We start from the raw sequence: 25785 nt of genomic DNA, 5'->3' as shown, positions 1-25785 counted from the left end.
ACAATTATGTAGTGTCCATAATATGTTTGCCAACATAAAAATTACTTATTTATGAGTCTATAGCACATTTTGTTGTAATGTTCTTATTTGCTAGAATGTGCAAACTTAGGTAGGATTGATTTGGCTTCTTTCCCTGCAATTCTTTTCTATTTTTGCTACCTCACATAGTTCATGTTTCAAAAGTACTGATTCTGTGTTTCTGTTGGTGTATGCAAATGAAAGCGTATTTTTTAAAAGCTTCAGTTAAGTTATCCACTCCTGAAAGTTTCAAATTTTGCGATGGTTGCATTACTTCTACTTCAGCTTAAATTTTATAGTTGTTCTGATTCTAAATAATCTGGCATAATTTTTGTGCTTGCTTTTGGGTCTTACTGCAATCACTAAAATCGTTAAATGGATCCATAGAAATTTATTTAACAGCTTATTGAGGATCTTATTGCAATTACTAAAATCTTTGAATGGATCCATGAATGGTTATTATGCAGCTTATTGACCTTATGTTTTTGGAATATTGCTGATGGTCTATAGTAATAGACATGGAAATGAAATAGCATACAATATAGCGAATGGATGATATTGTTCATTACTTCTATTGAAGTGCTTATGATAAGTATATAGGACTGAATGTTAATGTTTAGATCAACGTCCTTTTCCTTTGTGCTTTGACGATAGAACCAGTGTCTACCGTGACTCATTCTTTGGTGACTCAGTCTTCTATAGACTATAGTACTTGTGACAGTTACATGGGTATACGACACAGTAAGTAGGCGTAAAGATACCTTCTTCGTCTTATATCACACACGCTTGAGATATGAATAATGGCATCCAAAGGTAACCCTTGTTTGGACATTAGCTTAGTATTATGATATATCCATCTAGATCAAGATTTGTATTTCTTTTTGGTTTTAATCTCTTACGAGGTACACATGTTGGCAGGATTTGGAAAAAAATTGTTGGAAATTGGTTGGTAACTTTGTAAGCAGGATTTAAATTTTAGAAATTTTGAGTTGCAGATGAACAATATTGTTGAATGACTTGGAATAGTAAAGCAATAAACACATAAAAGTGGAGTGACTTTATATTCGAGTTGATCAATTCCTAATAGATAATAAACTTACATTCGAGTTGATCAATTCCTAATAGATAATAAACTCACATTAGATAATGTTACGGTAAGCAGTCATGAATTATTGGTTTTGATTTCATATATTATAAGGCATGATGTAGGTTTGTTTAGTTGTTTAGAATTCAATATAGGCTTGTTTGGAATTTCTAATTTGAATTTAATAGGGGCGGGCAAAATCACATTATTTATTGCAAAAAAATACTCTCACCGTCCCAAAAAGAATGAGCTGGTTTGACTTTCACGGAGATTAAAGAAAAAGGTAGTAAAAGAAAGTAAATTTAGTTGAAAAGTGGGTAAAGTGGTGGGATTCATCAAAATTTAATAATACATCGGAGATAGTGGAGGAAAGTAGTGGGTGTAATAGTGTTTATATTATTATAAAATAGAGATAATGGAAAAAAATAGTGGATGTAATAGTAAAAAGTAGTGTTCAAAAATAGTAAGTATAATAGGTTTATTCTTTTTGGGACGTCCCAAAAAGGAATAAAGGTCACTTAAAATGGGACAGAGGGAGTATAAGCTTGCTGATATGTGACGAGGCCAGAGCCAGTTAGGCTGAACTTAAGGTCCAACTTCAAATTATGAACTTTAATGTGATTTAATGTGATAAGAGGCTCTCATCTTTAAGAGACTCTCTAATTAAGCTCTTTAAGTGAAAAAATAAAAAGTCATGTTCAAAATAGAGTTCCAAAGAGAACTCTTAGAACCTCTTTAAAAAGTTAAGCGCACACTCTTGGTCCTCTCTTTTAGAACATCTTCAATGGAATGCTTAAATCACTTATTAAAATATAATATTATATGTGGCTCCTAGTGAGTTACACCATCTCCAACTCCAAAAACTCTTAGCTAAAATTTCTTATGTGGCACCTAGGTGGCGTCTAGATGGCACTTATAGAGATTATTTAAAAATTATTGAACTCCAACCCTCCATCCCCTTAGCAAAAAATATAGACAACCACTTTTGGTTGACTATATTTGTTGAACCAAGTGAGCCCTTATGTATAATTTTACATAAGCACAATTATAGATAATTCTATTAGAGCACATTCATATCCCTTTAGCAAAAAATTTACATAATGAGTTTAGCCAAGCAATATAGCCAACCATTATACATATTCCCTTTGGAGATGCTCTTAGGACATTGAAAAAAATGACAACTCCAATATTTCTCTTTATACTTGCTCTTTATTTATATTTTATTCATATAAATGAGATGGAAAATTAAAAAAAGGAAAGAAATGTTGGAGTTAAAGTTGGAGAGAAACTAATATTATATTTTTATAAATAAAAGTTAAGAGCTACTAGATGCACTTTACAAGAGAGGATGGATGATGAGCTCCTAAATTTTTAAAGAGTTTCCGGGAGTTCATTGGAGCTCTCTTTTCTTTTGCCTTGACCCTTTTACACTTGAAATTAAGAGCTTGTTTACCAATTCTAAGAGTATCTCTAATGGGCTCTTCAAATAAGCTCTTAACTCTAAATTTTATGAGGATATGAAAAAATAGAGCTTCAATGGGCTCCCAGTAACTTTTTAAAAATTTAAGAGTTTTCTTTCTCCTTTTTTTTAAAGAGCATCTAGGTGCTCGTAACTTATTTTCATGAAATAAAATAATCATTTTCTTCTATTTCTATTCACTTCTCTCTAATTTATCTCTCCAACTTTTCTGTCAAATAATAATAAAATATGAGTAAAAAGCAAGTATAAGGAGTATGGTTGGAGTTGTCATTGTATTAACTTACTAGGAGTCATATATTATATTATTTTTTCAATAAAGATTTAAGAGCACCATTGTAGATGCTCTTAGGAGCCACGGTTTACTAGCTTTTAACTTATTTTTAACAATAACTTTTTTTTCCTCCGGTTATTCCCACTTTCCCTCTCTTTTATTTCACTTTCCTATCTTTTTATTTGAATCTTTTATAGTAGAAAATAAAATACGAAATAAGGAAGGAATATAAAGCGCATAGTTGTTATACTTCACATTCTTAATTTTATACTAAATTTGCTAAAAGCTATATTTTTTTATATTATATTTAGGAGACAACCAATAGACTGTTGGAGATGCTCTAAGCGTGAGTTAATGTAATAAGCAGTGAGTTTAAAATATATGTTTGGGAAATTTTTAACTTATTAATGAATTATAAGTTATTAAAATATAATAATAATAATAATAATAATAATAATAATATTAATAATAATAATAATAATGAAAGTTATTTAAGGATATTTTATGATTTATGGATAAATTTTATAAAAAACGGTTTAAAAAATTTGTAATTGAAAAAAATATGTCAAATTATTAACTTCTAGTTTTAAGTCAATTTATGACTTATTTCTAATTTTAAGCTGATTTTTAGTTTTTTACACAAACAAATAATTTTTATTTTAAAGTCAAAAATGATTTAAAACCCGAATTTTAAAGATCACCTATTTCATTCTTTATCTGAAAAAATTTTGAACCTATATTATCATCAGTGTTCCAAAAGACGACGATTAATCGCCGATTAATCGCTATTCGGTCGGCCACCGTCTTGATTAAGCGTTAATCGGTAAAAAAATCGTTTTTTCTGAAAATCGGTCAAAAACGGGATCAATCGGTCAAAAGACTGGATTAATTGGAAAAAATCGGTCAAAAATCGGTGAATTTAAAAAAATTTATACACACAAAATATTTTTTTTAAATTTTATAAATTTAATTTCAAATAAAACAAAAGGCACGGAAATGGCAAATCACTAAGTTAAATTTGTTTTTATTACCTTTTGCTCTTTCAATATCAGTCCCTAAATTCTAATTACAAAAATCTGCAATATCTTCCTCACAAATTCGATCATATTTAAGTTTATATATGAGATGATTAGACTTGTATATATGTATATATAGGTATGTTTTGTGTTATAAAAAATTATTAATCTTTTGATTTTATAAGACTATAAATTTATAATATACGTAACTATATTAATATTAATATATATATATATATATATATATATATATATATATATATTATTTTAAAAATAAAATTAAATTGATTATAATTAATGGTCCGATTAATCACTCCTTAATCCCCAATTATCTGATTAATCGCTAAACGGTGCTTTCACCGACAAAATCCGATTCCCGTTTTTTACAACACTGAGCCAAACACACTCCGATGCACATTAGTGTAAGCATTGTTCTTGAACAATCATGCGTTAGAAAAACGGTGTATAGATTCTGAGCAATAGTATACGAGAAAATCGTTGTTCAGGGGGGAATAATAAAATAAAATAAAAACGGTTTTTCTATGGTGTGCCCATGAGCACATGCTAAGCGCGGAAAATTTTGTGCTTGGATCATTTTGATTGGCTCCTATCTCATGATAATGGTCGACCCCCCTGCAAATACACCAACCACACCAATCAAAATCTCCCAAATACAAAAATTTTCGCGTTTAGCATGTGCCTATGGGCACACACTAGCCAAACCGAAAAATAAATGGTGGAGTAAAACGGAATACGGGCGAGAAGATATTTGTTAGTAGAGTCAATTACACTTTCTAACCTCTAGGTTTGTTCCAAACGCAGTTTAATACCTGAACTTTAAAATGTGCCAATATGAATCCTACACTTAACATTTCTGTGCAAGTTGTAACGCCTAATCACTATTCCGTCCAAATCAGCCGTTAACTTTAATTATTTAAGAGGTAACAGTGTGTACTAGTTTCTAACAGCTACTTTACCCCCTGTGACCCCTAAAAAGTTATGTATTATATTTTCAAATTATTTCTGAACACACACAACGATGTAAAAAAATTTAAAATAATTTTTAAAATATTTATCTAGATTTAGAATCTAAAAAATTTATTTATTTTACATAAACGATATAACTTATTTTAAAATTTTCAAATAAATACATATTCTAAAAATTATTTTAATTTTTTTTTAATCGTTGTGTGTGTTCAGAAATAATTTTAAAATATAATACATAAACTTTGAGGGGTCATAGGGGGGTAAAGTAACTTTAGAAACTAATATACACACTTTTACCTCTCAAACAGTTAAAGTTAACGGCAGGTTGGAACACTGACCAGGAGTTACAACTTGCATGGCAATGTTATGTGAAAAGTACATATTGCCACATTTTAAAGTTCAGGTACTAAACTGTGTTTGAAGCAAACCTGGAAGTTATAAAATGTAATTAACTATTGTTATTATAAAGCATACCAGCTTATATAACTTGTGTGATAACTATATTTTTTTTTCATCTGTCATTCAATTTTATAAGAAGATATGTTTTAATAATAATATTTTAATTATAATTAAAATTCATTAAAACATGTTATAAAATGAAAAAGCCTTTTTTAGATATAGATGCACATATGAGTGTCATACTTATTCTTTCATTTATTTAATTGTATAGAAGATATATTTTGATAACTATATTTTATTTTTTAGTTATCAAAAAGAACTCTTCAAGACATGTTATAAAATAAAAAAAAACCTTCTTAAATATTGATACAAATATGAACCATACCCTCTCAACTAATTTTTACATTCATGCCGTTGGATTTGCAAAAATACTTGTAAACATGGTCACATGGAATTCAAAGTGCTCGGGTATAATCCCTCCGTCCCGAAAAGATTGAACTGCTTTGACTTTCACGGAGATTAAGAAAAAGGTAGTAAAAGAAATTAAATTAGTTGAAAAGTTGGTAAAATGGTGAGACCCATCAAAATTTTAATAATAGATATGAGATAGTGGACGAAAGTAGTGGGTGTAATAGTGTTTATATTATTATAGAATAGAGATAGTGGAAGAAAATAGTAGGTGTAATAGTAAAAAATAGTGTTCAAAAATAGTAAGTTTAATAGGTTCAGGGACGTCCCAAAAAAGAATAAATGTCAATTAGAATGGGACGGAGGGAACAAGATTTATTCTTTGTGTCGGATAGATTCCCTTTACCCATGTAATACTTGTGTTTGTGAAACTCTTCAGTTGAGGGAAAGCTTTTCTCCCTTTCTCTCTATCAATGATCAATCGTGCCTTAAATATATTAATGATAGGAAAATCTCAGGAAGTGATTCTAGATTTATTTGACCGGTACCTGCTGTCATTATTTGGTGCAATTACATGAACTGATTTTGTTTTTTTACTTGTTAGCAGCAATAGAAGAACTTCCCTCTTGTGTTTATAACCATCATGCTTCAACTTGAATATACCAACAATGGCCTGTTTGGGAATTAACGGTTAGCGATTACCTATTAGTGGATTGAATTAGATGATTTGACTAACTGATTGAAATGTTTTAACTGACGGATTAAATTAGCGGTTTCTTGTAAAATTGTATGGTAAATATTGTGACACATGCCAAAACCTCTAACTCAAAAAACTCTTCAAAGTAGCTTTTTGAAAATTAGCCTTTTGAGCCAAAACCTCTGTTTCAATCCGCTAACTATCAAACACTAAGCAGAACAAACCTCTAAACCACCTCAAACCTCTAATTCTAGCCCAAACCTCTAACTTTCAAACAGGGCCAATGCATGGGAGATGATCAATAAATATTAATGTAACATAAAATTTCGCTGTTTAAAGCATACCTGAAACTTAGAATTGGTTTTAATTTACATCATCAACTATAGCCATTGTAACATCCTTCATACATCAGTTAAGTTTTTTTTTTTTGGATTTCTTGATTAAATTTTAAGTTCTAGAACACCCTTATTACATTTTACAAACAGTACAAAGTTAAATTCCCACAAAAGTATCCTATAATCTGCAACTTACAAGTTTTATCATGAATTTTAGCTATTGTCACATCCTTTAAACTAATTTACCTTTATTTAAATTTTTAGAGTTAATTGCAATTTCTAGAACATCCTTCTTACAGTTTCACAAACACTTCATAGTTAAATTCCTAATATGTATACTATTATCTTCAAATTACATCATGAATGTTCGCAATGGCATTATATCACCATTTTACTTCTGCCAGAAATTAGTCTTGACAAATCTACAAACTATTCCACATATTCCAAAACTCCAATTTCTGTATTCAATATTCACCCTCCTCAAAACTTAAGTCAACAGAGCTTGGTTTTAGCCTTATTTTCAGCATTGTTTCAAGCTTGTTTAATCTAGTGAGCTTGTATACACTACACTTTGGCTAGAGCTGAAGGAGATCAATTAGTGCTTTCATCTCTATTTACTTAATCACTCGATCAGACAGGTATTCAAGCTTAAGCACTCTATAAAGTACAAACTAATGTGTTGACAATATATATTACATGTTTCCACCTTAGAGACCATATGCTGTCAAATTAATTTTTTAACCGAATATCATCCCACTATCAGTACTTCCTCTGGTGCTTCGTCAGGAGAGATTTTGCAGTAGGATATCTTCAAGTTAAACCTCGATTAAGTAATAATCAATAAAGGAATAACCTTACTAAAGTAATTTTTCCAGTCCCACCATAATGGAGATGGTGTATTTTACTTGCAGTAAGAAAAAACTCTCAGTCCCAAGGCTATTTACACTAAAAAGGTTTAATTTACATAACAAAGGGATATAATGATAGGATAGTAAGGGGTTAATAGGCAAAAAGATCACTGAACTCATGGCCAACTTGCAATTTGGTCACTGAACTCAAAAAGTTTGCAAATGGATCACAAAACTAGATTTAACTTGCAGTCAACTCACTGAACTAATAAAAAGTTGCATTTAGGTCACAGCGCCGTTAAATATGAGTTGACTTTAACGGAATCCGTTAAAAAAATAAAAAAAAAATCGGGTTTTTAAAAAATTATTAAAACTTAAAAAAATCTGAAAATTTTGAAAAAACTTTAAAAAATATGAAAAAATGTAAAAACTTTAAAAAAAATCCAAAAAATTTAAAAAATCTCGAAACTCAAAAAATATACCTAATATTTGAAATTAAAAAAATTTCAGAATTTTTTCTAAATTTCCATTTTTTTTTTGAAGTTTTAAAATTTCAAAAAATTTAGAATTTTTTGAAGTTCTTAGATTTTTTCCATATTTTTATAAACTTACATATTTTTTTAAAATTTTCAGATTTTTTTTAAGTTTTCAAAATTTTTCAAAAAAAATGAAATTTCATATTTGTTTTCAAAGTTTTTTATTATTATTTTTTATATTTTTTAACGGATTCCGTTAAAGTCAACTCATACTTAACGGCGCTGTGACCTAAATGCAACCTTTTATTAGTTCAGTGAGTTGACTGCAAGTTAAATCTAGTTCTGTGATCCATTTGCAAACTTTTTGAGTTCAGTAACCCAATTGCAAGTTGGCCATGAGTTCAGTGATCTTTTTGCCTATTAACCCGGATAGTAAGATCAATAAGTGAAGTAGCGGCATCTATGTGGTCATGGAATAAGGGGCTAACGGACAAACACACATGTTTCCTACACCTTTAATGATGAGTAGAGAAGGAAGTTGAGCCTCGGAGCAAGAGTATCTTGAGAAACCCAAGACAAGCAGCCAAGAAAGATATAGCAGGATGATTGTGAATGAGCATAGAAACCTCAAATTTCTAGTGAACCAAATAAACAATTTATAAACTCAAACATGGTCACCCTAAATTGACCTCAGACCCAGATGTGATGCTTGTTGCAGTTCTCATTTAGAACCCCGCACACATCTTCAGTTGGCTTAAGAGGCGGGTTAAGCTCATAAGAGACTGTTACAAGGTTCAAACCAGCAAATACACAATCCGATCCGACCTAGCCAGCAAGACAGTTTGATATTCTACGGCAGATATTTTTATTTAGACGCAAATGGTTCCCTTCAATCATACAAAACAAAATACATATATTCTTTTCATAGATCTAAGTGACCAAACAACTTTTTCTTTAAGTTAAAACATAAACCCATTTTCTTAATGTTAACCAAAGTCAAGAAAATATGTTAATTTAATAGGACACTGTATTAGCCATTCAAATTAAGTGACCAAACAACTTTTTCTTGAAGTTAAAACATAAACCCATTTTCTTAATGTTAACCAAAGTCAAGAAAATATGTTAATTTAATAGAACACTGTATTAGCCAATTCAAATTACTTGCTTTCCTTTACCAGTTGAGGTATTTGCTGCGGATTTGGCAAAGGCTTCCTTTTTCTGGAGATAAGCAATTGGGTCTGCATACGATTCTGTGCCAGCATACCTATAAAATTAATAATACCATATTATAAAGGTGGGTGTGTGTGTGTGTGTTATTACGTAAGAGTTCTAGTCTCAAATAAAATGCTTCTCCCTCTGTTTTTAGATACTCCCTCCATCCCAAAATAATAGTCCTGTTTTGACCAAATTTTGTCAGAAAATTATAAATATAAAATAATTAAGAAAAGATTAGAAATTATATCATTAGAAAGTATATCATATCCAGTTTAAATGTATTCTCAGTTTTTCAAAATTATAAAAAAATTATTATTTAATTTTTATTCAGAGTTCGGTCAATGTGACTAGGCCTGTCAATGGATCGGGTTCGGATCGGATCGACCTAAATCCATATCCATATCCGTTTACTTTATCGGATTCGGATTCGGATCGGATCGGGACCGGATTTTTTTTAAGCCGATCCATATCCATATTCATTAGGATCACGGATCTCGGATCGGATATCCGATCCATTTACTATATCTTGTAGAAATGAATTTATTTCCATGTTAAATCATATAAAAATGAATTCATTATATACAAGATAAAAGAATGCATTAAACAAAATAAGGAAAAATGAAAGGCCAAGTTTTTTGTTTTTTTTTTTAAACTGATGAAAGGCCAAGTTTAGTTGTCTAATCTTAAAAAACAATACAAAATGGGAAGATAAATACCAGAAAAAATAAATAAAAAATGCAAACATAAAAAATAAACAAAGAAGACACTGGTGAGTGGTGACTGGCAGGAGACATAAGAGACCGTACTGTGGACGAGCAAGCTTACACATGAATCTTTACCACTGCATTGCTGCATATTAGCCCCATTATAAGTGTTTATCTTAATCAGTAGTAACCGAATAAAATATAACTAACTAATAACTCTCATTCTGTAGATACTATCGGGAATAAAATATATTATTATATAATATATAATATATATTTAATTAATTAATTAATTATTAACCGGATCGGGTTATAAACGGATCGGATCACACTAAATCCATATCCAACCCATTTATTATCGGATTTTTCTTATCGGATCGCATTTCGGATCGGATTTTTTTTCGTTAAATCCATATCCGCTAAAATGACCCCGGATCGGGTCGGGTCGGGTCGGATCGGATTTTCGCTCCATTGACAGGCCTAAATGTGACCACTGAAAAGTCAAACACGACTACTATTTTCAGATGGAGTATTTGATGTTTGACTTTCTGACACACATCTCTATGAGCTTTGACCAACTAGTTAGAATCATTAATTTTTATAATTTTCTTTTCGTGAATAAAAATATTATAATTATACTTTTATTTATGGAAGGAAAATTTTAAAAATAATGATTATAACTATTTGGCCAAATCCCCTAAAGATGTGTGCCAAAAAGCCAAGCATCAAATAGTTTAATATGGAAAAAGTAGTTCTTACTTTACACATATTATGACATGAATATATCACAGAACAAACAATTGGAAAGTAAGACATGATTCAATTCCATACCTGGCTGCCTTTATACCATCTATGCCAGTTTCCTCGAATATTTTATCTGCAAAATTGTTAGTTCAACCCAAATAAACAAACAAAATTTAGAGAGCCTATAAAAAAATGAAGAACGTGAATGTAATACTACACAGTATTCAGCAACAACAATTGAACAACATTGAGAGAGAGCCTATAAGCATATTCACAAGTCCGACCTTGCCCTTAGTGGGTAACCAGCAAGAGCTTCAGACATCTTTCTCTTAAAACTGATATATTAAGATGAAGTGTTACTCTACTAAATAACATAAAGGTGATGTTTTTTGAATTTTAAAGTTAAGCCAACTGTATTAATTAATTATTGTCATATATCTATGTCCTAAATTTAAAACCGTGAACCCAGAAGAATAGTTGCAAATTAAACATCTTTGATAAAGTCAAAGACATATTTGTATATGAAGGTTAAACAAATATATGTAAGATTCAATAGGTTTGTAATAGGTTTAGGTTGATCATATCTTATAGATGTTTCTAAATGGTTTATACATATATACACACACAAACACACACACACATATACATATATAACTGCAAAAGGAATTTTAGACCACTGTCATAGATGGAAGAAGCATAACAATGTTTGTGCATAGATATGGTCGAACCATAGTTAACATCCTTTTCTACTAGAGAGAATACATTAGGTAGACATAATGTGGGAGTTGGAACTACACGATTGGCTACGTCATTTTTACTTAAGTAAAAATTGATAGTGTTCCAACCAAAGATACCTTCAATTATATTTTTCTCAAGTAAAGATTAAATTTATCCTAAGTTGGCTAATAAATGTTGCATAAGAATGATGTTGTGGAGTGGTGCTAATATTCGCAGAAAAAAGTATCATACCAACTCATGCTTGTACTGAGGATTGTTAAACCACTCCTGCTTAAATTAAGGATAGTTGATGGTGATAAAATATCATATATTTGGAGATTCATGCCGCAATAAACCATGATACAAGACAAAAAATCGAAGATATTTTGCAAAGAAAAAATCTCACTCGATGGCTTTACAAAATTAAGGGTGCAGCTAAAAGCTACTTGGATGTGAGGACGAAATAAATACATAAACCATTTGATGCATCGGTTAAAAAACTGAAACAAAAGCAACATTACTTGGGTTGGTTATGATTCCTATTTTAACACAAGCATCTAATTGGTTTCTTTGCAGTTTCAACTCAAAAATGCACCTTGCTCATGCCTATCTATTAAAATTTCAAACAAATTATCACCTTCGAATCCTGACATTGACTCTCATTGACTTCAAATATAGTGATGTCTCCAAAGATAGTAATATGCACGTGGTTAATACTTACCAACTCCAAGATACCTTGAAAAAATTGTTTCTTAGTGAAGATTGATTCAATTAAAAGATGGCTAGAAGGGAAGTGCATGATTTTGTAAAATAGAGTTTAGCGTGACGACAGTTAAGGATTGTTAATGGTGATGAAAAACCGGTTATGGCGGAGATTTATGCGGCAATGAACCATGCCAAAAAAAGAAAGATAGCTGGCAAAAAAACAATCCCACACAATGGCTTTAAAGAATTAAAGGAGGCAGGTTGGTTGAAACCAAATCCCACTTGGATGTGAATACGAAATAAATGAATAAACCATTTTATGCGTCAAAATTTATAAACCTGAACCTGAAACCGAACTAACAGTAATTGCTTTGGTTACGATTCATATTCCAAAAACAGCATCTAATTGGTTCCATTGTAGTTTAGGCTAACAAACGCACCTTGTTCATGCCTATCGAGTTCCAAATAGTTGTGTTTATAATATGAGAAAATCGTCACACATCCATATTTTAATATTGACCCGGGTCAACATAAAATTTTAATTCTAATGATGTGTTTTAATAAAAATAGTAATATACATGTGTTTATGACTTGCCTGCACTAGACTGATAGCACTAAAGGATTTCTACAAGTGATCATTCACACACAAGACACTCTAGGATTAATTTTATAAAATCATCATAAGCATGAAAGAACTTTAAAATGTATTAGCATCATATATACCATAAGAAAGGTCAAAACAGTTATTCTAACTGTATTGTCATAATATATTTGTAAATGTTAAGTAAAACATTCATCTAAAACCTTAAGGTGCAAGCAGGAGGCCCATGATCACATATTATTCAACAATCCCCCTCAATCGTACATAAGATTGGGTATCTAGGAAGCACGGACACGGCAAAAAGGCTGCCGTATGCGTGTCGGACACGGCTGATACGGGGACACGGCTGAGTACGTATCCGATACGCCATGTGGCGTGTCGGAACGCAAATGCAGCCGACATGCAACCAAAACCTCTGCCCAACTTTAAAAAGGCCCAGTAATGTTTATAGCCTAATACCGGTCGTCTTTTATATGTATACAGATTCTATATGTATATAGATGTTTAGCTATCTCTGTGTTTTTCATCTTTCAGTCTGATATATATATATATATATATATATATATATATATATATATATATATACACAAAAGCCTATATATATACATACATTCTATATATCTATTTGCTAAAGATCACTTGATTATATAAATATACGAGTGTGATAATGAGTTTAAGTGTGAAGTTGTTTAATATTCAACATATATAAATAATATATTTTAGATTACTATTCATTTTTTGCCGTGTCCCGTATCCAAGACTCTTTGCTAATCGGCGAATCCCTGTATCCCGTGTCCCGTGTCCCGTGTCGCCGTACCCGAGTCAGTGCTTCCTAGTTGGGTATACAAGGCAATCAGATACACAAAGCATAACTCAAGACACCTCAAGACACCTCTGATACTATGTTCAGTAAACAGCTCATCTCTAAAACCTTTGGACGCCCCAACAGGATCACACATATTATTCAATAATAAAAAGAACAAAAAAAAATCAAAATCAAAATCAGAAGTTAACATTTACATTAGTAGCTATGAAGCATGAGTGCGGGTGCGGGGATATCGGAATTCAACAAAAAAAAGGGGGGATTCAGATGCAACGGGATACGGCAATTTTAAAAAAATTAAACATTAATACTATACATATAATAAATCAATAAAATAAAGTAGTAGCATTCATATTGAACCAAATAGTACATAAGTTCATCATCTTACCATGCCCACTGCATATAGTGCACTTATACAATTATACAAATATAGTTGTATGTATATACAAGTATACATATAAAAAGACACCCATATACAGATAATTATCTTATCCAACATCTATGAGTATACACATACATATATACCTAAGACTCAGCCATACATATATACGAACAGAACTACAGAAGATGATCGGAAGAAAAGATGAGTTAAAGAGGAGAGGTGAGAAAAAGGAAGAGGAAGAGGAAAGAATAGGAAGAGAAGATAACTGCAAAATTATAAAAAAGGCCTTCCATAACCCCCTTTGCTGCACCCCCATGAATCCCCGACCCGATACACCGGGATACACCACACAGAGCACCCGGTGCGCACCCAGCCACACCGCCGCACCAGCACCGCACCCGGTGAGCAGTGCCGCACCCATGCTTCCTAGATTAGTGGTGAATGCATAGAGGTTTTCTGTTGGAAAAAGAGATGTTGCAAAGACATATCACACTATCTCCAACCCTTAACACTAGAATAATATAAATATTTCAGTATCATAGTGCATATACTATTTGCTATACCAACTCTAACCCATAAATATATACACACCTGCTAAAAAAAACTTTTTGTATAACAAAATATAATCCTCTAAATATTTTAAGTACAAGAATACTTGTTCTGTTGGGATAATAATAGGATATATGCAGGAAAACAACTGTTTTATTAGCAAACATAAAGATATACTTGGAATATTGAAAAACTTTAAGATAGCATAAAATTTACAGCCAACTTGGTGTCATGAAATTCATTAAAAAATGCACTATTATAGAGTTGGGCTACACCAAAGTTTACACTGATAGAGTTATAGTGTTGGGTTAGAGATGCTCCAGGACTCCCTTTATCTAACCTTTTATGTAAAGGACTCGAATGATTTTTCAGTTCAAAGCTAAAAAATGAATGTTTGTTCAATATGTTAAAAAATTCTGAAGTCAAAAAAAACATTTCGTAGTCAGGAATTAATATGAGTGCTTTTTTACAAATTATTTCATTTTTGTTTAGTAAAATTAATATTAGTATTTACATGCACGACTTATAAATTACACATTACCAAAATATTGTCCAGAAACATACAAGTACAAAGAAAAGTTTTCACTTTCCCTCTTAAGTAACTTTAAGTCGGGAATCACTTTTAATAATTTATATGAAAAGGGTTTAAACCCTTTAGCAACTTCTTTTTTATAATATTACCTCCAAAAATATCTTTATCTGAAAAATATGTTTCAATCAACTCTTGTCTCATATCAGCTTCATACTTCTTGAAGCGTACGGCTTCCTCCTTCAGATACTTCTCCCTGAACAAAAAGGTACATGTCATCAATCAGGTAATCAGGTTTCTCAATCAAAAAAATTATATACCTTACACAAAATCACATATATCTATTTACTCACGAAATATGCACATTTTTCAATTGGAAAACTCCTAGAGTATTATGAGGTAACTTTTAAGTTATTTATTCATAGAAATTACATTTCTAAATTACAAATTCAAAGGACATCAGGATAGGAAAAAAAAACCTTCAGTGCTAAGTGCCAACGACTTATGACTTGACGTGACAATTAAAAGCGAAAATAGTAATTTTGTATTATGGCAAATTTAGGAAATATTAAAAATGAGATAATAAGAATACATTTGGTATATTGTTCATTTGAATAATGATATTAACTCTTATCATTTCCAATCACAAAAATAAAATAAAGTGAGTACCTAGTACCAAGTTCTAGCTTTAAACTGTATTTTATGTTAAGTCGCTTTTTGGCTTGATACACAACAATATTCAGCATAAAGTCACAAATCACTTTAAACCACTGGATATAGGCCTAAACAAACAGGCTCTAACCGGAAATCCCTTATAAAGCAGATTTAATATTCATTAAGAAACCATTATAACACAAAGATAGATGTGTCAAAGTCAAACCAAGTTCTCCACAGTAGCTCTAATCTGTAATTATTCCAAATCGAATAATCAATACACAATACTTGATTGTGATTGTGACTTCACATATTCTTCTACTATCCTCCCTCAACCCCCTGATACAGAATTCTCTAAACTTTTCAATACATCAAAAATATGATCCTACCATCTCATCCAGACCAAACATTCAACAATCAAATCTAGTTTTTGTTACATCAGATGATAGTACTATTGTCATGTCTCTCCATTAGTTGATTTAGACCAGCCAATTTCAGAGGGTCGACTTGCAAACTAGTCAATCAAATTGGGTTACTAGTCGAACAACTAGTGTGATATCCGATTAACATCCTGTCCAAATTAAATATAATGGAAAAAATAGTCTTTTCAAATATCCTAACAAACAGAAACAAAAGCGTACACATGATCATCTTAATTTCTTTCTTCTCTCTTTTTATACTAGGCTAAATTGAAACTTTTGTGTGTGTGCTAGATGGATTAGAACTATATATATGTCGGCTATGTCCATGTACGCATGTCTAGTCTGTGTGCATGCATAAATGTGATTAAAGTGTGTGTGTGTGTATATGTTAGTGAACACAATAAATGTAATAAATAATTTTTCACAAACAAATTTTTATAATTATCTTGCTCATCACTTGGAGATTTGGATGGGAGGATTTGGTGGAGACAATAATATTTCAGCTTTAATTTAGAGATTATTAAGTAGAGGCTGTGGTTATAAGCAGGGAAGCCATTTGTATGTTTCGGGAGTAAGAAATTAGTGAAGAGCGGATGGGCTCTTAAATACCCCCAAAGTTTTCAAGAGTGTCAATAATCCAATTTGAGTCAAATTGTCATGTATTCTCTCATATTTTGGTTCCTGACATAATCATTAAGCATATATCTCTGTTTCTTGGGGCAATAGCATGTCCGTTCTTGGCCATGGCTGGTGTGAAACAGATTGAAAATCAAGTCGACCAGCTTGGGAAATAATGGAAGCACGGCAAACTGGATATGGATTTCCTCAAAGTATGATAAATGCCATACTTACAAGTTAGAAAGATCCAAATCTACTAATGTTTTCAGATTCGCAGCAACCTCCAACCAAATTGGCAATGTGTTTGTGAATCAGGACTCCTTACTAGGACGTCTTGCATTTCCCAGTTTTTGAAGGCATGATTCCCGAAGGTGGTTAAGTGTTTCGTGATGAATGTTACTTTGAGCTTAATAACCTATCCAGAAGCTCCGATTTGAGGTGGTGTTGATGGAAGGTGAGGCTTTATCATGGTAATAGTACGAAGAAGGTCGACATCCTTTTTGCAGCTGGGATGGGATTAATTTACATTACAATTTCTGAATCGTTTTCAACTTACACAAGAGGGTGCTCTTCATGACCAACTATTCTCTCTTCAACAAACCACAATCATACATAGATAACGTCTCTGATATGAGATACTCTCTACCCCTCTTAATGAAATATCAAAGTCGGTTTCAGAAATCATATTCAGAAATGGGCTTCAGCCTGATAATGAATCTAGCACAAATTGAGAGCAAGAATATGGTCATACAATTTCATCAAAGCGGAACCAATTTTGCAAAGCAACATCTCATCTCATTTGGTTCTATCTTCTCAAGAAATGTGACCCGACAACTTTCTGTGGTGTCGCTACCTCTTCAATTCAGCCTCCTACAGAGATATAAGTCGCATCCAATTTTCGCAAATGCTAGAAAAGAGACCAAAAAGGTCTTTATTTTCATTATGAAAAGTTCGGGCCAGGACATCGCTGTACAAAAAAGGAATGACAAGTCCTTTGAGTGCAAGGAGATGTGGCTTGACATGAACGTATCCAATGAAAATTACGAGGAAACAATCATGCCAGCTGATAATGGAGGAAATTCTTTATTTCAACCTTAAGGACAAGATTTGAATCTGGGCAGCGCTGGACAAGGGTTAAAAGTAAATACCTATCTACCCATTGAATCGGCAAGAAACACACATTAAATCCTCAGATCTAATTCATAATATTTAACTCCTCAGATCTAATTCATAATATTTAACTCTTGTTAATATTGAAAGATACATGAGTTTATATTGATAAACGTTTACTTGGGAGCCAAGTAGTTTATCGTAATGCCTTAGAAACAATAGAATCACAGGTTTCCTGCATTCTTTCCGACCTAACACCATGTCCTTAATAGCTTTAACATCTTCTGTAGTGATGATGTTTCATGCTCATACTTGAGATGTGCAATTAGATCATCATAGGATTGCCCTTTTTCGTATGATAGCCTATATTCATTGATATACGGATTAAGCAATGGAAGTGTATTCAATATAGCTTGACGATGTATCTTAGCAAAAGACATCTCTAAATCAATTGCTTCGGGTGTTTTTCTGATGACGTGTTGCGAAAGAAATTCAAATTACGGAGTATGGGACTGCTCTGAATACTTATAGGGTTTTGAAAACCCTCAGTCTATTATGGACAGAGGCTATACTGGTGGAATACTGTTGTCGTCTTTTGGCGGCTGATGGTTGATGTTAGTGGTTGTTAGCTGATGGTAGCGGCAGAAGTTTGTGGTGTTTGGGTGGTGGAACAGTGGTTTTAATGCCACTTGATGTTAGACCGGTTAAAAACAAGGGTAAATACTGTTAGCCCTTAGTTTTTACTGATGATGACTTTGAATATCAGATGGTATATCTGACTAAGTCTGTTACATTATGGTTTCCTATTTTTCAGGACTTATTGTTCCAACAAAATCATTTGTGGATAAACTATAATTATCATATCTTATTCTCTTATGTTTATCCAACTGATTTCAGATTTAAACTGTTATTCTCTAACGTTTATTTGCTAACAGTTTAAATTATTCAACAGACATATTGTAACAAATTTGTTCTCCAGATTCTATATTCTTGTGGTTGTTACATTGTCCTAATTATTAGCTTGGTTGGTTTTATTCCTAACAGCTATAATTCAAATTCCCAACAGCTATATTTTTACAGGCTATATATAACTTCAGCTGGGACTTCAACTCAGACTACAAGAGCTTTCAATCATCTTCTATCTCAGAGCGTTCAGTCGATCATGTCAATCAGTTTAGAAGATATACAATCTGAGTTGTACTTAAATATATTTCTATTCACTTGTGCCGGGTTGTGGCAATTAGATAGGATTACAAATTCAAGCTAAGTTAGCCAGTGGGCTGGATAGCAGGTGCTAGGTGACAGTGGTGTCAAAGGGAAGGGTTCTTCCGGAGGCTTGTAATTTGTAATCGGCAAACTGTAAGCTTTATATTATTGTTTAATAATATAATCTCTGTACTAGTTGGTACGGGGACTTGGATGTAGGCCATAGATTAATAGGGGCCGAACCAAGTGAAAATTCTTGGTGTTGTTCTTGCTTATTTGTCTGTTATTTATTCACTGTGATTTATCTGCTGTTAACTGCTTCAGTTTATATAAAAGAGACAGTCTCATTTGCAATTGAGACAGACTCATTTGTATGACAGATTAAGTTTTGTGCCCGGTTTAAATTACAAATACCCATCTCCATAGAGAATCTGAAAGAAATACACAGTAAATCCTCATAAAATCATAATATTTAACTCTAATCAATCATCGAAGATACATGAGTTTATATAGAAAAACTATTACTTGGGAGCCAAGTAGTTTCTAAGAAAACTTAATACTTCTTTTTAGGTACTGCCATAATTATTAAAAGAAACAAATCTTTTATTATTATCTAATTTCTATGATCTTGAATATACTAATATACTTAAAATAACTAAACCAGCTAATCAACTATAGTTAATTTTATTTCTAAATGAAAATATATAATAGATAGAAATTAATTTACTAATTTCTTGTTCGACATCAAATGTTAAGAAACACAACAAATATTTAATTAGTTTCATATCTTAATAACTAGTTTGTGCATCAGTTAAAAGGGAAGGTTTAGGCTTGCATATCCGGTCCATTCAGATCATGGATAATCGGATCTGAACTCCGATCCTATAAAAATTATGAAATATATTTTTGCACCATGTATTAACCTTCCATAAAGAAAAAAAGTGATATTTGCTAGTTATATTAATTCATGAATTTTAACTTAAGAATCCCAAAAAGGAACTAATAAAACAGTAAAGTAAAGTCTGCAGCTTCATGTTATTAACACAAATACAACTGAAAAACTTTGTTGATTGTTCTTATAAAACGTTCAACATATCAAGTAAATAAAAAAAATAACAAATAAGTTGCTTGATACTTATGGAGGAAACAAACTATGGTCCGCTCGGTTATAAAAAAAAATGATTTAAGGTTTTGTCTTGTATTTTTAGAAAATTTTGTTTTGAATGTAATAATATAATATATTATAATACAATATGATATAAAATATATAATATAGCTAAGCGTGGATCGGATCGGATTTGACAATATCCATATCCATTCTTTATCGGACCGGATTATTATTGGATCGGATTACTAAGAGATCGAATTTTTTAATAAGGATCCATGTCCATTTATCTAACCACGGATCGGATAGGATATCCGATCCATTTACAGGCCTAGGAAGGTTTGGTGGAGATGATAAAATTTCACCTTCAATTTAGGATTATGAGTAGAGGTTAGGGTTACGAGCAAGGAAGTCATTTGTATGCTTGGGAAGGAAAAAAATTAGACTGAAGTGTGTGTCAAGAGTAGGTGGTCTATCAAATACCACTTAAAGTTGTCTTTTCAAAAGTGTCAATAATCTAATTTGACTTGGTCAGGTTGTGTTTTCATGTGGGTCAATAATCTGATTTTAGTTGTCATGTACTCTTCCTAGGCTATTGTAACTATAAAAAACTTCTACTTTATCAATATATTCCATCTTCTAACAATATAATTTATGGAATAGGAAAAACAAGAGGTCTGTAAATAAAATATCTATTCTGTAATAAATATACATACGGGAATGTTAGACTTCTGCTGTGAAAAACCACATATATTTAAGATAAAAATATTTATATTATATTCAATTAATTAACTCATAGTGGACTAGTCAACAAACTGAATCTCCGTTGACTTGACTAGAGATATTGGCGTCACAACCATGTCTCACATGCCGAAAGTTGGAAAAAGCATCAGATGATGAAGAGTATTTGAAGACCACAAAAATAGGAGCATTTGATAATCCAACTGGGAGTTGAAGGCAATTTTCAATCTCTAAGAGACCATATGAATGACCTTTGATGATGTGTCCTATTTGGTCATGTTTTCTAGTTCGTGCAAGGATAGAGCAACTAGTCCCTTGAAAGGCACTACTGAACAGTATACATGTTCTCTAAGTCTAACCCCATGTATTCCTAAGAGATAAAAAGACTTTATTATCATGTTCCCTTAATTGAACAGAATCAGCTTGAGTTCTATTATAAACATTAGGCTCCTCTATTTTGGTTCTGAACATTCTTCATATAACCCCAAATTTCTTTAATTTAATATAGGGCTAGAGATGCCTGAAAAAAGCATGAAGGGAATGAAGGGTTCCGGCATAGCTTAAACATGATGTGTTTAACCACGATGCAAAATAACCAGTACTCCTAGCATTTTTCAACCACAAAACCGAAGAATATGCACGGACCGCATTCCATAAAAAAGGAAACAAATTATTTCTCAAGATCTACCTAAATCTACAATTCCCAATAAACTATATAATAATTTAATAAACTTTAGAATAGTTTATAGTTAGATATATATTCCTAAATTACATGAAATGAATACAGTATAATATCTTAATTTTTAGTTTGAAATCATACTCATCTCCTTCTAGGAAACTTGTCCACGAGTTACAGAAAATTTGATAATCAAAGGACGAAGATGATTCAGCACAGAACTTGTAGATGTCAATTTCAACTCCATAAGGTATAATCTTTAAAGCAATCCGGAATGAACAAGATATGTTGGATTTTGGATGAGGCAGCAAAACATGTTGCCTTTTCCTTGAAAATAAATATGAATCGTAGATGTCAATTTCAACTCCATAAGGTATAATCTTTAAAGCAATCCGGAATGAACAAGATATGTTGGATTTTTGATAAGGCAGCAAAACATGTTGCCTTTCCCTTGAAAATAAATATGAATTACAAACATGATATCAGACTCCTTGATCAAGATTCTTCAATTTCAGACACCATGTCCGCCTATTCTTTGTCAATAAAAATAAGTTTCAAAGGTTCACAATCAAAACATGTTCACCATGTAAATTATTATGTTTCACCTGCCTGATTTTCTTGAAACCTGTTTTCACATTCCATCTGACCACTATAAGAATCAAACAAGGAAAGTATATTCTGAAGTTTGACAACAATATTCACCATATAAACGCTATGGTTTTGAGGTAGACAAGGATCAAACAAAAGATAAGATAATCCTCAAGATCAGGATCAGACTGAGGCTTGGATGCCATGACAAACATCTGAGACTATATCTTGAATCCTGAATGTGTTTTCTAACAAACAAGCTCCTCTATTCATGGGTAAGTTGATGGTTATAGCTACAAATCATCCAACAACTACCTAAATACCAACCTCTAAATCACCCTAATAACATTGATATGATATTGCCATACCAAAATATATATATTTGCATGAGATCAAACACATGAATATTGGAATACACACACACACACACACACACACATACATATATAACACTTCTGCTCAAAAGTGTCCAATTCATTCTTCATCATAAATCTCTTAAGCAACAAATAAATGTGTAGTTTCTACAACAGCTTTAATTTGTAATTGTATTTGATATCAAATAATCAATATTGGCCTAGAACCTGTGTGATGCACGGGTGATTTTCGATAGTTAACAATTTTCTTATGTGTATGTCTGACTTAATTTATTTTAATATGTTGTTGACGGGATTCGAACATTAGATCTTTAGTAGCCTAAATATAGAAAATTTAATCAACTTGGTTCTAATCAATATGATTCAAGTGATCTAAAGGTTATAATATATTGTACCAGACTACAAACCAACGACCAAACATTTGTATGTTTAGCTTCAATAATATAGCATAGCACATCCTTGATTTTCCTCCACCCACCCCCTGATACAGAATTCTCTAAACCTCTCCACCCATCAAACCAAGCTTTCAACATTCTAATCCGAGTAGGTTCTGACAGAGTAGTTGAGAATTAGAAAAGAAATCCCATTTATTAGTCCATTCACATATCCTAATTTAATTTCATGATCAAACATTGTTGCACTAGGATATCAAACACTATGAGTTGCCATTTTTACGACATGATGAGTTGCCAAATGCACTACCATATGAACCAAAAGTTAGCATGCAATTACGAGAGTTATTGTGCCTCTCGGAATCCCCTCACACTCATAAGCCAGAAACGCTTGCAACCACATTGCAATTACTACTGAGTACTGACTAGTATTACGAAAATTAAGTTGTAGATTAAGGAATTCCATCCCACACCGCAAACAAAACCATAAAATCACTTGAGAAACAAATAAAGTGAGAATAGAAATTACTCGATGGCTTTGCACTCTCGAGCTAATCTTTCACGCTCTATAGCGAAAGCGTCCTGCTCTTCTTCATCTTCCTGATAAAACAAAATATTAAAATCACTAAACATGAATTCATAAATATATAGATATATGATATACAAATAAATGACCTTCTTTGGCACGATGTTAGGGTTTCCGGACACGGCAGGCAATTGGGAATTGGGAGCAGCCATTGGAGACGGGGTTAACTCAAACTCAACTCGGAGGTGCCACCAAATGAACTAGTGGACTGCTTAAATATTAATTTTATAGTACATAGCAATTCAATTTTATTATTTTATATGATAAATTTTTGGTAAAAGATGTTATTTTTATTTGGGTTAATTATCAACTATATCACTTTTTACGCTAGAAAAATTCGAAGTGGATCACTCGGAATTTTTTTTCTCATTTGAATCATTAAAATCATAAAAGTTACAGTATCAAATAAAAACCTCTAACATCTTTTCGAGAAGTAAATTTAATTTTCATTGAGTTCCACACATTTTTTTTGGCTGTTATTATAATCAAATGAAAGGTTATGAATTCTAGTATTTATGATAATATATTTGGATTTTAAGAAATTTATTTACTATTTATTTTTAATTTTATAATTATTTTGTTTAATTTATATCAAATAAAATAATAAATAAATTTCATAAAATCTAAATATAATATCATAAATACTAGAATTTATAGCCTTTTATTTGATTATACTAACAGCCAAGAAAAATGTGTGGAACTCAATGAAAAATAAAATTTACTTCTCGAAAAAATATTAAACGTATCTGTTTTACTTTTTATGACTTTAATGATTCAAATGAGACCAAAAAATTTCGAGTAATCCACTTGATATTTTCTAGTGTAAAAAGTGATAAAAACATAACACTTATTTGGAGAGAATGCGAGAGAGGCAGAGCTTCATTTCATTCCACACAATCAACCAAGTACATAGGGTGTTTATATAGGCTATACGTAGGTTACAAAGAAGTTGAAAAGCCAAAGGTTTAGGGGTTTAAAGCTTGAGTAATTAAATAGTCATCCAATTAATTACATAACACTCCCCCTTGAATGACTTGTACTAACATCATGCCTCGTTAAAACCTTACTAGGAAAAACCTAGTAGGAAAAGACCCTAGTAAAGGAAAAAAAGTACATGTGTCGTACATAATGCAACGTAAAAGAAATATCATATCTCCCCCTCATTTCAATATATCTCGAAGTTTACGCATTCCAATCTTGTGTACCATTTTCTCGAAGGAAGATGTAGGAAGCGCTTTCGTGAACAAATCTGCTGGATTTTCACATGATCGAATCTGACAAACATCAATTCCGCCTCTTTGCTGAAGTTCATGGGTGAAGAAGAACTTTGGATCAATGTGCTTTGTCCGATCTCCTTTAATATAGCCTTCTCTGATCTGAGTGATACATGTTTCATTATCTTTGAATAGAATTGTAGGACTCCGTTTATTGACTGAAAGGCCACAAGATTCTCGAATATGGTGGACTAAAGACCTTAGCCACACACACTCTCGACTTGCTTCATGAAGTGCTAAAAATTCAGCATGATTTGAAGAAGTTGCTGCAAGAGACTGCTTTGTAGACTGCCAAGATATTGTGGTTTCACCATATGTGAATATGTAACCTATTTGTGATCTTCCTTTGTGAGGATCAGACCGATATCATGCATCTGCATAACCAACTAATTCCACTCCTGAATCTTTAGAATAAAACAAACCCATATCCATTGTTTGTCGAAGATATCTAAATATTTGTTTCACACCAGTCCAGTATCTTCGAGTAAGGGTAGAACAATGTCTTGCCAACAAATTAACTGAAAATGAAATATCATGATGTGTATAATTGGCAAGATACATTAGTGCGCCAATAGCACTTAAATATGGTACTTCAGGACCAAGAAGTTCTTCTCCCTTTTCTCTTGGGTGAAATGGATCTTTTTTCTTTTCAAGTGAGCGAACAACCATGGGTGTACTCACAGGATATGCTTCATCCATAATAAATCTTTTAATGATCTTTTCAAAATATGAGGACGGGTGGACAAAGATTCCTTTAGATAAATGCTCAACTTGAAAACCAAGGCATAACTTTGTTTTGCCAGACTCTTTCATTTCAAATTCACTTTCAAAATATTCAATGGTCTCATAAAGTTCATCTGAGGTCCCAATGATATTTAAGTCATCAACATAAACTACAATTATAGTAAACCCCATTTTTGTCCTTTTAATAAAAACGCATGGACAAATCACATTATTAATATAACCATTGTTTATAAAGTATTCACTTAGACGTTTCTACCACATCCGATCCGATTGTATCAACCCATATAATGATCTTCGCAACTTAATT

The 25785-nt window shown here is 32.0% G+C and overlaps 1 protein-coding gene across 8 annotated transcripts; it reads right to left on the bottom strand.

Moving 5' to 3' along the window:
- Positions 1 to 4319: 4319 nt before the first annotated feature.
- On the bottom strand, positions 4320 to 23678 carry LOC108211093 (uncharacterized). Of its 8 annotated transcripts, XR_010289977.1 has the most exons (7): positions 23550 to 23678; positions 23404 to 23474; positions 15141 to 15244; positions 10770 to 10815; positions 9195 to 9283; positions 6212 to 6336; positions 4320 to 4502 (listed from the first exon to the last, which is right to left on the bottom strand). XR_010289977.1 is itself a non-coding variant. In XM_064089298.1 (6 exons), the coding sequence occupies exons 1-6, from the start codon at positions 23610 to 23612 to the stop codon at positions 4477 to 4479; spliced, it is 399 nt and encodes a 132-aa protein (XP_063945368.1). In that variant the 5' UTR covers positions 23613 to 23678; the 3' UTR covers positions 4320 to 4476. The 8 variants fall into 8 exon arrangements, 7 of the variants coding, with proteins under 7 accessions (XP_063945368.1, XP_063945366.1, XP_017238088.1 ...); XM_064089298.1 differs by lacking the exon at positions 6212 to 6336; XM_064089296.1 differs by lacking the exon at positions 4320 to 4502 and having other exon boundaries at positions 6173 to 6336.
- Between the last annotated feature and the right edge of the window lie 2107 nt (positions 23679 to 25785).

This window comes from Daucus carota, chromosome 3 (genome assembly GCF_001625215.2).
Source record: "Daucus carota subsp. sativus chromosome 3, DH1 v3.0, whole genome shotgun sequence".
In the NCBI taxonomy this organism is placed as follows: Eukaryota; Viridiplantae; Streptophyta; class Magnoliopsida; order Apiales; family Apiaceae; genus Daucus; species Daucus carota.
The sequence above is the reverse complement of the archived record's forward strand: the minus strand, read 5'-3'. Positions and strand labels throughout refer to the sequence as shown.

Coding starts and splice junctions, on each gene's coding strand:
- LOC108211093 (XM_064089295.1), bottom strand. CDS start 23,612: ATGGCTGCTCCCAATTCCCAATTGCCTGCCGTGTCCGGAAACCCTAAC. Junction 23,475..23,549: donor CTAACATCGTGCCAAAGAAG/GTCATTTATTTG, acceptor TTGTTTTATCAG/GAAGATGAAGAAGAGCAGGA. Junction 10,816..15,140: donor AGATAAAGATATTTTTGGAG/GTAATATTATAA, acceptor ACAATTTTGCAG/ATAAAATATTCGAGGAAACT.